The following is a 14,252-nucleotide window of genomic DNA, read 5'->3' as shown; positions in this document are numbered from 1 at the left end:
AATGTCTGGCCTGTTGTTGGCTAGATTATTCTTAGATAATTAATTTTTCTGATACTATTTGTAAACTAATTCAAAACCTAACATGTACTTCTTCAAAATTCAGAAAAGAAAAATTTTTATTAGTATATATTAATTTTTACAAAAGAATGTATAAGACTGTGACAACTTTCTCCCTGTGCAAGGCAGACTCTGATCAACTGTTGTCAGCATAACGCCCTCTGTACTCTCTCTTCTGCCTCACTCAGGCCTACCTTTCTCCCCTGTTATGCTCATGTCTTTTTCTCCTTTAGTTTCCACAATCAGTACTAGCCATTCTGAATCTTGCTTATTTGACTTATCATGGTAACTCAATTCCCACAGTTTGTGTGCAAAATAATTATTTCAGTCTTTAATGCAGAGTGATTTCACTCATTTATATTCTGCACTGTTTACCTATTCATGAAATTTGTTGATGTGCTCTTGGACTGATCTTAGAAACTCAGTAAAGTAATAGTCACTTGATGGCCATGGTGGTAGACTTTTCTCCACGGGTGTCTTTATGTGCACACAGAGGAATGGCAGTTTTACTTTTAGCTTTTTGAGGAAACTTCAAACTGGTTTCCTTAAGTGTTATGTCAATTTACATTCTCCTCAAATATGAAAAAAGGTTTTTTTTCCTTGCTATATCCTAAGCATTTATTATTTGTTTCCTTGATAGCAGCCTTTCTGACTGGGTGAGATGGAATTTAAAAGTAGTTTTGATTTGCATTTCCCTGATGACTATTTATGTTTTTCATGAATTTACTAGAAATTTGTGCTATTCTTTTTACATTTTCAGACTATTTTCCCATTTATGGATTAGGTTACTTTCATTTTTGTTTTTAATTTTTTAAATCATCTTATATTCTGGATGTAAATCCCTGGATGAATAGTTGGGAATGGGTTTTTCTTATATCTTTCCATTTTGTTGCCTGTATTTTACTTTATATACTGTGTCATTATTTGTGAAGAATCTATTTAATTTGATGCAGTTATATTTGCCATTTGTTGCTATTATTGTCTGATCTACTGAAGAGCTGTTGAGAATCTTATTGTCCATGTCCATGCCCTGAAGTGTCTTCTTCATGAAAGGTTTCTGCATCATATGATATTTTCTTCAAAGCTTTATTATGTAGGAAGAGGGCCACTTTTTCATTCCTGGCTGTCAAGCTTTGAAATAATCACACAGAAACTATATTAATTAAAACACTGCTTGGCCCATTAGCTTTAACCTCTTATTGGATAACTCTTACATATTAATCTAACCCATCTTCATTAATCTGTGTATCACCATGAGGTCATGGCCTACCAGCAAATGTTCCCCATGTCTATATCTGGTAGCTTTTCCATGGAATCTCTCTGACTCTTTCCTTCTCCCAGCATTCAGTTCTGTCTTCTTCTCCTACCTAAGTTCTGTCCTATCAACAGGCCAAGGTACTTTCTTTATTCCTTAACCAATGAAAGCAATACATAGACAGAAGGGCCTCCTACATCATCATTACATTGGTCCTTCACATCCTTTGTGAATATCATTGATAAGAACTTTATTTGTGGGGACCTATCCTGAACAGAATGGTTTTCCTAACATTCTTTCCAGTGGGTTCATTAATTCTATGTAAACTACTGTTTTTTTTTTGTTTTTGTTTTTGGAGACAGGGTTTCTCTGTGGCTTTGGAGCCTGTCCTGGAACTAGCTCTGTAGACCAAGCTGGTCTCGAACTCACAGAGATCCGCCTGCCTCTGCCTCCCGAGTGCTGGGATTAAAGGCATGCGCCACCACCGCCCGGCCTTAAACTACTGTTTTTTGTATGTTGGTTTGTATCTTACAAATAAGAGTGCTTGCCAAACTTAAGAGTTTCCTGTAGAGTCTGGAAAACCTTTTAATAATCAAATCATGTAGCCTCTGAACAGACATAAATTTGCTTATTCCTCTCATGGTGCTTACCCTTTGCTATCTATCTCTTGTCTTGCTGCACTACCTGAGACTAAGCACAATACACTACAAGAGTGGAGGTTGTGGAGACCCTCGTCTCATTCCAGGTTTAAGAGAAAATGTTCTCAATACAATGACAATTTGAAGAGTTTAGGGCCTCACTCTTATATTTTACCACAATATCATAGAATATCAGAGTAAACCTCAGCAAAGAAGCTTTAGGGTTAAATTTTGTCATATGTCAACTGGATTTAATAGATATATACAGAATATCCCACTCCACATATAAAGAATGTGTATTATTTTCATCAGTACATGGAATCTTTCCAAACATTTTTGACATCATAATCCATAAAGAAACTCTTAATATATACACAAAGCAGACAATTTCTTGTATCCTTCCATTGTTCAGTGGAATAAAAGGAGAAACCAATAGCAAGAGTGTGCACAGAAACTTCATGAATAATTAGAGACTGAAAGGCTTGCTTTTGAGTCAAGAGGTGGGTCATTGAAGAAATAGGGAAGAAATCAAAATTTCTTAGACTCAAGTGAGAATCAATGTACAGGATATCACCTCTTCTGGGAAATATTTAGAGCATTCACAAAAGTTACAGCTACAAGTGTTCCCACACACAAAACTTAAGAGGTCTTAAACAGGCAACCTAATGATGCACCTTTACACTCTAGGAAAACAAAAAGTAGCTAATCTAAAGCTTAGTATTTGTCAAGAAATAACAAAAAGTAGTGCAGAAATTAATGAGCTAGAGGCTAAAAGAACAATCAACCAACAAAGAGCTGGTTCCTTGAAAAGATCAACAAGACTGATAAACATATGGCCCAATTAATCAAAATGGAGAATGGGAATGTCAGATAAAAGAAAGTGTAGTGTGGAGTGACGGGCTGCTTCCCGCTGCCCGGCTCCCACACAGTTAGCTTTATACCCGGAAATAACAACACACAAATTGTATTCTTTTAAACACTGCTTGGCCCATTAGTTCCATCCTATTGTTGGCTAACTCTCACATCTTGACTAACCCATTTTTAATAATCTGTGTAGCACACCAGGAAGGATTTTAGCCTGCTTCTATCTCGGAGAGGAGAGGCATGGCGTCTGGCTCATTGCCTTGTTCCTCCCAGCATTTTGTTCTGTTTACTCCGCCTAATTTTTTGTCCTATTAAAGGCCAAGCAGTTTCTTTATTAATTAATCAATGAAAGCAACAGATAGACATATGACCCACCTACATCAAGAAAGGAAAAGTTACAGTAGACCCCTGTGAAATTCATAATCACTACTACATACTACAAAAACTATTTTCCCTAAAACTGGAAAATTTAGACATAATGGATAAATTTACTAAAATAAAGATAGCACAGTCCCAAAATGAACAATAAGATTGATACAGTAAGTAAAGATCTTATCACTAAGAAAAGGCAGAACATAGACACTGCTGAATGTTATCAGATCCCATGAACTACCTAGCAGCAATATTTTTCAAACTCTTTCATGAACTTAAAACAGAAGGAACGGTACCAAATTCATCCACATGAAACTAGTCATGTCCTGATATGAAACCCAGAAAGGAACAATGTAAAAGACAATGATAGACCAATTTTCTAAGAATATAAACACAACATGCTGACCCTAATGCCCCTCCCCTGCAAACTGCACTCTAGAATATATGAAATTGTCATATATCATGAATAAGCAGGTTTAGTGTGGCATGGTGGCACATTCCTTTATTCCCAGTACTTGGGAGACAGACAGGTGAATCATAGTGAGTTTTAGTTCAGCTTGGTCTACATAGTGAGACCCTTTCTCAAAAACAGCAACATCATCAATAACAACCAAGACCAAGTAGATTTCATTCAAGGAATGTAAGGTTGGTTCAAATGCAAATAAACAAGTGTAATTCATCATATGACTAGCCTCAATGCTAGAAATGTCATGATAATTCAGAAAAGAGACAGAAAAGGCATTTGATAAAGTTCAACATGTTTTAATGATAGAAATCCAAGAGGATTTAGGAATAGATGGGCCCCATTTCAAAATAATAAAGGCTATATGAGAAACATGTTTTTAATGTTATATTAGATAACACAAACTAGAAATAATTTTCCTTCCTATTTTCTCCCTTCTCTCTCTCTCCCTCTCTCTATCCTTTCTTCCTTCTACCTTCTTTCCCTCTGTTCTTTCCTTAATTTCTTTTTTCCCACCCCCACAATCTCAACAGGAAGCCTCCATCTGCCCAATGCCATGGTAGTCTTTTGCCTTCTGCTCATCCATCACAGTCATTGTATTTGTTCATATCTTGATACATGTTCCACTATGCATACCTGACACCATACTCAATGCTGACTAACAAGAAAACAACTCATGAAGCTCTTGAGGAAATTTGCTCTCTTTTAGAGGCAAGGAGAAGAGTGGAGAAGTGACTGGTAAATTAGTTTCCATGCAAACTAAGAATGAGGTCATTGTGAAGATAAACGGAGAAAGAGGAGTTTAAACAGTGAGTAATGGGTTTGAACTTTGTTGTTGTTTTTCTACAAATGATTATCACTCATCTGCTTTTTTATTTTATCAAACTCAGTGGAAAAAAACCTAATGATTAGTAATTTTTTTTTTAAATTTAGTTCCAATTGAAACCATTTAGTGTTGTTTGCATGTGTCAGAGAGTAGGGCCATGAACTAGAGCATGAATAGGGTCTCAGCACCCTTATCCCTAAAGAAAACCAACTTTCCCTTTTTGTAAAATCTGCCTAAGATCAAGCCAGACAAGGTGGGTGGGACATTCATGGTATTTCCTCTTATGAGAGGGTGTCAAGTTGGTCTAGCTTTGAACCTTGGAAGCAACATGGTCTATCTTGTGCACTTTGTTCACCTGTGTTTAGCCCATGCACTGAGAATCTACACCCATTTCCTTGAGTTTAACTTTAATCTTTGCATTTTTAAACCTGAACAGCAGCAATGCAGTGTTCTATTTAGATCACTTACATCTGGCCCATCTCCATTGTTTGACATCGATACATTTACCAGTGTCACTTTGTACCACCAGTGAGTTTCGTGGATGTCCATTTGAAGTTCTTTAATTGCAATCATTTGTTGGCTTTCTTGCTCAAGAGCGAGGCAAATACTCATCAACAGTAAAGGAATGAAAAAGCACAACAGAAAGACCAGTGCTGTGTGATTCCATTCAAATGAGGTTTTTGAGTCAGAGTCAGGGAAGAAAACAGCAGGAAGGTTTTTCCAGAGCATAGGGGTAAGAGCCAGAGGGAGCTGGTAACCATTGTCTGTTAACTTCCATTGTTCAGGAGATGAAGGATTATATTGGGTCCAGTGTGTATGTGTGTATGTGTGTGCGTGTATGTGTGTATGTGTGTGTACATGCACATGCATGTGTGTGGCACATAACTGTCCTCTGAGCCAAACAAGTGCCATCTTGGAGTTGTGGCCCTTTGTAAAAGATCAGTCCGGGAGGACTTGGTTACTGTTTACATCCCTCACAGAGAGGTGGGCGGGTCAGGAGTCTTAATCAGAGTATCCAGCTATTCAGTACCACCAGTTGCATGCAACTCTGCTCCAACTGTGGGTGGTCTTTGGGAGGGTCTAAAGAAGACTAGAGATGAGTCTTTATCTATGAAGCTGTGGGAAAGCTCTTATCCCTACTAAGTAAAGACATTCCATTGTAGCATTTTCAGGTTGGCACATTCATGTTCCTGTAAACAGTCCCTTATCTATGCTTTGTAAGGAAGCCCAATAAATTCATTAGTTCCCCAGTGTCAAATTTGGTGGAATTCAGCTTTGGTTTGTGAGTGGAACCTTAGGAGGAGTAGATGCTGTTTATGTTTCCTGCTGGAAAGGAATTGTAATAACAGTGTGTGTGAGAGGGAAAGAGAGAGAGAGAGAGAAACAAAGAGAGAGACTTCATTATATTGCACAATAAAATGTCTTTGGAGCATGTGACTCTATTTACTATCAAGTGATTTATCAAAGTGTAATGATGACAGACAATATGGATATGAATAACAGTCCATAAGTTATCAAATTTCCAAACATTTCTTGATAATTTTATTTAAAGTGTTTTCTCAGTTGTTCAGAGGGAAAAATGAAGATTCAAGCTGAGAAGAGAAGCTGTGAGCTAGGCTCCATACAGAGAGAAAAGGAGAGTGAGAGTGAGTGGACTTGCATTCCATCAAGGTGACTCATAGTGTTCCGAAGTGGTCATAGCCTCAGAAGACCATGGGAGCTTCTGCCCACATGGAGAGACCGGTGTGACACAAGGATAGTTTTCTGGGCATTGTTCAGCTGGAAAGTTGATGAGCAGTAGGCCTGGCAGCAGCTGGACTAGAGGGCCCAGGTGGTCCCATGAATTGGTTTATTTCAGGCGGGCTAGCAGCAGGTGGTTTTGCAGCAGGGCTGGCAGTAGCAGGACTCACAGCAACAGGGCTGGCAACAGCAAATTTCACAACAACTGGGTTGGCAGCTGTGTGTGCAGCAACAGCTGATCACACAGGTTGGCTTACAGCAGGTGGTCTTGCAGCAGGTGGTTTCACAGCAGCTGGGCTTGCAGGAAGGTGGGCAGTACCTGGTCACACGGGTTGGCTCACTGGTATGGGATAATAATCTATATTCTCTCAATTACATTTTAAATAAATGCTCATTGGCCAGTAGCCAGGCAGGAAGTATAGGCAGGACAACCAGACAGAAAGTAGAGGTGGGTCAATGGGAACAGGAGAATTCTGGGAAGAAGGAAGCCCATTCCTCTGCAATTCAGGCCCAGACACAGAAGAAGCAAGATGTGACTACCTTGCTAAAAAAGGTACCAAGCCATGTGGCTAACATATACTATAATAATAAGCTAATGTAATTTATAAGAATTAATAAGAAGCCTGAGCTAATGGGCTAATCAGTTTATAGCTAATGTAGACCTCTGTGTGATTTCTTTGGAACTTAATGATTATGGGAGCCGGGCAGGACAGAAAACCTCAGTCAGCAAATGGTGCCCAATGTGTGGATGACTGCATCCACATAAAACCTGAGAGAGCTTGGAAAGATATTCTAGATAAAAAAGAATAGAGTTAAGTTTCTTGATAGCAGTACTTTCTCAGGTGGGCTCTACTTGCTAAAGGCAACTGTTCTCATTTAAGAGAGGCTTCCTGACTCAGCTTTTTCTGTAAAACCTTGCAGCTCTTTTAAGAGGTCCTTCCACGAAACACTTAAATGGTGCTGATGAAAAGCTGACTGCATGCCATAGCAGGAAAAAAGCCATGTTTTAAAATGCTGGCTTTCTGGGCTGTCCTGCTAGGGCAAACTCTTACTCTTTCAGGCAGGAGGTCCAGCTACAGAGCATTTGAGTGTGGTTTGTGAGCAGACTGCTGCAGCTTGCTTGCTGGCAGGAACCTTGAAATGCCATAGAGTTGTGGCAATAAACATGGCTATAGCCAGTACCTCCTCCATGAGGCTGGAATCTCAGAAAGCTAAGGAATGGGCTGGAACCAGCCGTCAATGCCACGCTTTAATTCTAGCCATATAGCTTAGCAAATTAAAGACTTATGCATCCAGCAAAAGAGATATATACAGTAAAGAGAGGTTCAAATATGAAGAAAACCTCTAAATGGTTTACAGTGTGTTTAAAAGTATATGTAGGCTTGGGAAAGAAAAGAAAAAGCTTAAAGTCCTTAAAATAAAAAAAAGAAAGAGAGTAGCTGGGTGTGGTAGTATACTCCTTTAAGTCCAACAATTGGTAGACAGAGGCAGGCAGATCTCTGTGAGTTCAAGGTGAGGTGGGACACACCTTTAATCCCAGCACTTGGGTGGCAGAGAAAGGGGGATCTCTGTGAGTTCAAGGACAGCCTGGTCTACAGAGTGATTTCCAGGACAGCCAAAGATATGCAGAGAACGTGTCTCAAAAGCCAATAATTAAAAGTAAAAATAAAAGAATTAGAGGTTAAAATAAAGCCATGTAAAGATGAAAATGCACACAGAGTCTGGATACTGTATGTTATTATGTTCTCTTTGAATTGTTTGAATGCTGAGGGAGGAGCAACAGCTGCTAAAAGATATTTGTTTATAAATGCTGCTGAATTAATCCAAGATAGGTACTTTGAAAATACCCTGACTTCAAAATTGAAGTAAAAAATATGTTACTTTGGAAAAGAGGATTTGCTTTTGTTTACACAGAAAATGAGAAGATGTGGATTTATTTTCAGTTAAGAAAAATCAGGCTTGATCAAGGAAGACCCCTTGAGAAATCTCCAATAGGGGTGGATAGCCCAGATGTCAGAGTTCTATGTACAGAACTGGTTCAAGACTACTGCCTGAGATAATCAAGCCTCACAGGATACTTCAGTCAGGACTTGATCATAATTCTAAATTTTCTTTGGGTCCCCATATGATTATCAGCACCCCCAACCAGCAGGAAGTAGCCTGGAAAACTGTGTCAGCATTCCCAAAATGGACTATGGACAGTTTCCTTTTTTTAGAATGTTGGTTACAAGTTGTTATTGCTAATGGTCAAGAGAAAAGCTAAACAAAGAATATTAGATACAGAGTTCTTGTTTTTTTTTTAAAAGGGGGAAGTGGTGTGGGACAATGATTTATATTCTGTCAATTACATTTTAAATAAACGCTGATTGGCTAGTAGCCAGGCAGGAAGTATAGGCAGGACAACCAGACAGGAAGTAGAGGTGGGTCAATGGGAACAGGAGAATTCTGGGAAGAAGCAATCCTATTCCTCTGCAGTCCCACCACAGACAATAGAAGCAAGATGTGACTGCTTTGTTGAAAAAAAGGTACAGAGCCATGTGGCTAACATATACTACAATAATAGGCTAATATAAGTGAAAGAGTTATTAAGAAGCCTGAGCTAATGGGCCAATTAGTTTATAGCTAATGTAGACCTCTGTGGGATTTCTTTGGGACTTAATGATTATGGGAACTGGGCAGGGTAGAAAACCTCGGTCAACAGCTTACAGTTGGTGGTCTTGCAGCAGGTGGTTTTACAGCAGCTAGGGGTACAGCAACAGCTGGTTACACAGGTTGGCTTACAGCAGGTGGTTTTACAGCAGCTGGGTGTACAGCAGCAGCTGGTTACATAGGTTGGCTTGCAGCAGGTGGTCTTGCAATAGGTGGTTTTACAGCAGGTGGGTGTGCAGCAGCTGGTTACACAGGTTGGTTTGCAGCAGGTGCTCTTGCAGCAGCTGGTTTTACAGCAGCTGGGTGTGCAGCTGCAGCTGGTTACACAGGTTGGATCACAGCAGGTGCTCTTGCAGCAGCTGGTTTCACAGCAGCTGGGTGTGCAGCTGCAGCTGGTTACACAGGTTGGATCACAGCAGGTGCTCTTGCAGCAGCTGGTTTTACAGCAGCTGGGTGTGCAGCTGCAGCTGGTTACACAGGATGGCTTATAGCAGGTGCTCTCGCAGCAGCTGGTTTCACAGCAGCTGGGTGTGCAGCTGCAGCTGGTTTCACAGGTTGGCTTACAGCAGGTGCTCTTGCAGCAGCTGGTTTTACAGCAGCTGGGTGTGCAGTTGCAGCTGGTTACACAGGTTGGCTTACAGCATGTGCTCTCACAGCAGCTGGTTTCACAGCAGCTGGGTGTGCAGCTGCAGCTGGTTACACAGGTTGGCTTACCGCAGGTGCTCTTGCAGCAGCTGGTTTCACAGCAGCTGGGTGTGCAGCTGCAGCTGGTTACACAGGATGGCTTACAGCAGGTGCTCTTGCAGCAGCTGCTTTCACAGCAGCTGGGTGTGCAGCTGCAACTGGTTACACAGGTTGGCTTACAGCAGGTGCTCTTGCAGCAAGTCGTTTTACAGCAGCTGGGTGTGCTACAGCAGCTGGCTACACATTTTGGCTTACAGCAGGTAGTCTTGCAACAGGTAGTTTCACAGCAGCTTGGCTGGCAGCAGGGCTGGCAGCAGCTAGTCACACTAGTTGACTTACTGCAGGTGGACCTGCAGCAGGAAGGCTGGCTGCAAGAGGAACAGCAGGATTTGGGCATGGTGTCAGATATAGCTGGAGGGTTTCTGTTAAGAGATGAGTTTTCTACAATATGGAGAGTTCTTGCATTCTGGACCTTTTATATGTTAGGTCTTCAAGGTTTGAACCAATCAGCAGGATTTTCTTTGATGTTGTTTACCCCATTTCCATATTCAGTACCTCTTTCATAAGGAAGTGCTTCTCAATGCTATGCATCATTGGAAAGTTTAATATGACTCTTCTTCTAGAATAACTCATGGGAACACTTATTTTTCATTTTATAGAAATAAGACCCTCACTATAGTTTAATTTCTTCACAGTTTGAGATAAGAAGCAGAGTGACTATGAAATGTGTTGTACAATGTAAACACCTGGAGCTCTCTGTCCTGTGATAACTAGTGTCCAAAAGCATGTGACCTATCAGATTTTTAGTATTTACTCTTTCTCCTCTGGAAAAATATGGCAACAGTCACTGAGCATAATACTTTTTATTGATTAACATTGAGCTCTACATTTTTCTCTGCTCCCCTCCCTGCCTTTCCCCTCTCTCCTTCAGTCCTCCCCGAATATCCCCATGCTCCCAATTTACTCAGGAGATCTTGCCTTTTCCTACTTGCCATGTAGATTAGATCTATGTAAGTCTCTCTTAGTGTCCTCATTGTTGTCTAAGTTCTCTGGGATTGTGGCTTGTAGGCTGGTTTTCTTTGCTTTATGTTTAAAAACCACTTATGAGTGAGTACATGTGATATTTGTAGTTTTGTGTCTGGGTTACCTCACTCAAAATGTTGTTTTCTAGTTCCATCCATTTTCCTGCAAAATTCAAGATGTCTTTATTTTTTTCTGCTGTGTAGTACTCCATTGTGTAAATGTACCACATTTTCTGTATCCATTCTTTAGTCGAGGGGCATTTAGGTTGTTTCCAGGTTCTGTCTATGACAAACAAAGCTGCTATGAACATAGTTGAGCACAGGTCCGTGTGGCACAATTGATCATCCTTTAGATATATACCCAAAAGTGGTATTACTTGGTCTTGAGGAAGGTTGTTTCCTAATTTTCTGAGAAATCACCACACTCACTTGCCGGCTTGCATTCCCATGAGCAATGCAGAAGCATTCCCCTTTCCCCACAACCTCTCCAGCATAAGTTGTCACCAGTGTTTTTGATCTTAGCCATTCTTACATGTGTAAGCTGGCATCTCAGAATTGTTTTAATTTGCATTTCTCTGATGACTAAGGATGTTAAACATTTTCTCAAGTGTCTTTCAGCCATTTTAGATTCCTCTGTTGAGAGTTCTCTGTTTAGGTCTATACTCCATTTTTTATTGGATTATGTGTTCTTTTGGTGTCCAATTTCTTGAGTTCTTTGTATATTTTGGAGATCAGACCTCTGTCTGATGTGGGGGTTAGGGAAGATCTTTTCCCATTCTGTAGGCTGCCATTTTGTCTTGTTGACCATGTCCTTTGCTTTACAGAAGCTTTCAGTTTCAGGAGGTCCTATTTATTAATTTTTTTCTCTCAGTGTCTTTGCTGTTGGGGCTATATTTCGGAGGTGGTCTCCTGTTCCAATGCATTCAAATGTACTTCCCATTTTCTTTTCTATAAGATTCTGTATGACTGGCTTTATGTTGAGGTCTTTGATCCATTTGAACTTGAGTTTTGTGCATAGTGATAGATATGGGTCTGTTTTCATTCTTTTACATGTTGATATCCAGTAATGCCAGCACCATTTGTTAAATATGCTTTTTTTCCATTTGATATTTTTGTTTCCTTGTCAAAAATCAGGTGTTTGAAGGTGTGGATTAATATCTGGGTCTTCTATTTGGTTTCATTGGTCCTCTTGTCTATTTTTATGCCAATACCAGACTGTTTTCAGTACTGTAGCTCTGTAGTAGAGTTTGAAATCAGGGATTGTGATGCCTCCAGAAGTTCTTTTATTGCACAGGATTGTTTTGGCTATCCTGGGTTTTTTGCTTTTCCATATGAAGTTGAGTACTGTTCTTTTGAGGTTTGTGAAGAATTTTGCTGGGCATTGCATTGAATCAGTAGATTGCTTTTGGTAAGATTGTCATTTTTACTATGTTAATTCCACCCAAGAACATGGGAGATGCTTTCATTTTCTGGTGTCTTCAATTTCTTTCTTCAAAGATTTAAAGTTCTTGTCATACAAGTCTTCCACTTGTTTGGTTAGAGTTACTCCCAGATATTTTATGCTGTCTGTGGCTATTGTGAAGGGTGGTGTTTCTCTGATTTCTTCCCCAGCCCCTTTATCATCTGTGTACAGGAGGGCTACTGAGTTTTTGAGTTAATTTTTTTTTATTGAGAAAAGGAAAAAAAAAGTATCCGCCTCCTCCCAACCTCCCATTTCCCTCCCATTCTTCTCCCCCTCCCCCCAAACTCCTATCCCCCTCCCTCTCCAGTCCAAAGAGCAGTCAGGGTTCTCTGCCTGTGGAAAGTCCTAGGTCCGACCCCCTCCGTCCATGTTTGTGGGAGCCTAGCCAGTTTGAGTTAATCTTATATTCTGCTACGTTACTGAAAGTGTTTATGTGTTGTAGAAGTTTCTTGGTAGAATTTTTGGGATCGCTATGTAAACTATCATATCATCAGCAAATAGTGAGTGTTTGACTTCTTCTTTTCTGATTTGTATCCTCTTGTGGTGTGAACAATGGTCTATATTCTGTCAATTATTTTTTAAATAAATGCTGATTGGCCAGTAGCCAGGCAGAAAGTATAGGAGGGACAACCAGATAGGAAGTAGAGGAGGGTCAATGAGAACTGGAGAATTCTGAGAAGAAGGAAGTCCTAGTATGCAGTCCTGACCCAGATGCAGAAGAAGCAAGATATGACTGTCTCGCTGAATAATGTACTGAGCCACATGGCTAACATAGACAAGAATAGTCTGTTATAATATAAGTTATAAGAGTGAATAAGAAGCCTGAGCTAGTGGGCCAATCAGTTTATGATTAATGTAGACCTCTGTGTGATTTCTTTGGGACTTAACGACTGTGGAAACCGGGCAGGACAGAAAACCTCAGATAACACCCTTGATCTCCTTTTAGTGTCTTATTGCTCTAGCTAGGACCTCAAGAACTATATTGAATAGATATGGAGAGAGTGGACAACCTTGTCTTGTTCCTGATTTCAGTGGGATCACTGTGAGTTGTTGAATTAAGGGCAGCGGGGCTGTGTCCCGGCACCCGGCTGCCCACATGGCTAGCTTATGCCCCAAAATAATTACACGGAAACTGTATTCTTTTTTTTTTATTTTTTAATATTTTTTTTTAAATTTATTTATTTATTAAGGATTTCTGCCTCGTCCCCACAACCGCTTCCCATTTCCCTCCCCCTCCCCCCGATCAAGTCCCCCTCCCTCATCTGCTCGAAGAGCAATCAGGGTTCCCTGACCTGTGGGAAGCCCAAGGACTGCCCACCTCTATCCAGGTCTCGTACGGTGAGCATTCAAACTGCCTAGGCTCCCACAAAGCCAGTACGTGCAGTAGGATCAAAAACCCACTGCAATTGTTCTTGAATTCTCAGTATTCCTCATTGTCCGCTATGTTCAGCTAGTCCGGATTTATCCCATGCTTTTTCAGACCTAGGCCAGCTGGCCTTGGTGAGATCCCAATAGAACATCCCCATTGTCTTAGTGTGTGGGTGCACCCCTTGTGGTCCTGAGTTCCTTGCTCGTGCTCCGTCTCCTTCTGCTCCTGATTTGGACCTTGAGATTTCTGTCTGGTGCTCCCGTGTGGGTCTCTGTCTCTGTCTCCTTTCATCGCCTGATGAAGGTTAATATTCCTGAGGATGCCTATGTGTTTGTCTTTGGATTCGCCTTATTTAGCTTCTCTAGGAACATGAATTATAAGCTCAATGTCCTTTATTTATGGCTAGAAACCAAATATGAGTGAGTACATCCCATGTTCCTCTTTTTGGGTCTGGCTTACCTCACTCAGGATAGTGTTTTCTATTTCCATCCATTTGTATGCAAAATTCAAGAAGTCCTTGTTTTTTACTGCTGAGTAATACTCTAATATGTATATATTCCATACTTTCTTCATCCATTCTTCCGTTGAAGGGCATCTAGGTTGTTTCCAGGTGCTGGCTATTACAAACAATGCTGCCATGAACATAGTTGAGCATATACTTTTGTTGTATGATAGGGCCTCTCTTGGGTATATTCCCAAGAGTGGTATTGCTGGATCCAGGGGTAGGTTGATCCCGAATTTCCTGAGAAACCGAAACACTGCTTTCCAGAGTGGTTGCACAAGTTTGCATTCCCACCAGCAATGGGTGATTGTACCCCTTTCTCCACAACCTCTCCAGCAAAGGCTATCAT

The 14,252-nt window shown here is 40.6% G+C and overlaps 1 protein-coding gene across 1 annotated transcript; it reads right to left on the bottom strand.

Moving 5' to 3' along the window:
• Nucleotides 1-8,877: 8,877 nt before the first annotated feature.
• On the bottom strand, nt 8,878-9,945 carry LOC121442346 (keratin-associated protein 4-12-like). Its single transcript, XM_041643847.1, has one exon. The coding sequence runs from the start codon at nt 9,943-9,945 to the stop codon at nt 8,878-8,880; it is 1,068 nt and encodes a 355-aa protein (XP_041499781.1).
• Nucleotides 9,946-14,252: the final 4,307 nt, after the last annotated feature.

This window comes from Microtus oregoni, unplaced genomic scaffold (assembly GCF_018167655.1).
Source record: "Microtus oregoni isolate MIOR12 unplaced genomic scaffold, Mior012 000091F_ref0000469, whole genome shotgun sequence".
Classification (NCBI taxonomy): domain Eukaryota; kingdom Metazoa; phylum Chordata; class Mammalia; order Rodentia; family Cricetidae; genus Microtus; species Microtus oregoni.
Note: the sequence above shows the minus strand (reverse complement) of the source record. Positions and strands in the feature narration are given on the sequence as shown.

Bases quoted from the DNA above. Each gene is read 5' to 3' on its own strand.
- LOC121442346 (XM_041643847.1), bottom strand. From the start codon at position 9,945: ATGCCCAAATCCTGCTGTTCCTCTTGCAGCCAGCCTTCCTGCTGCAGG.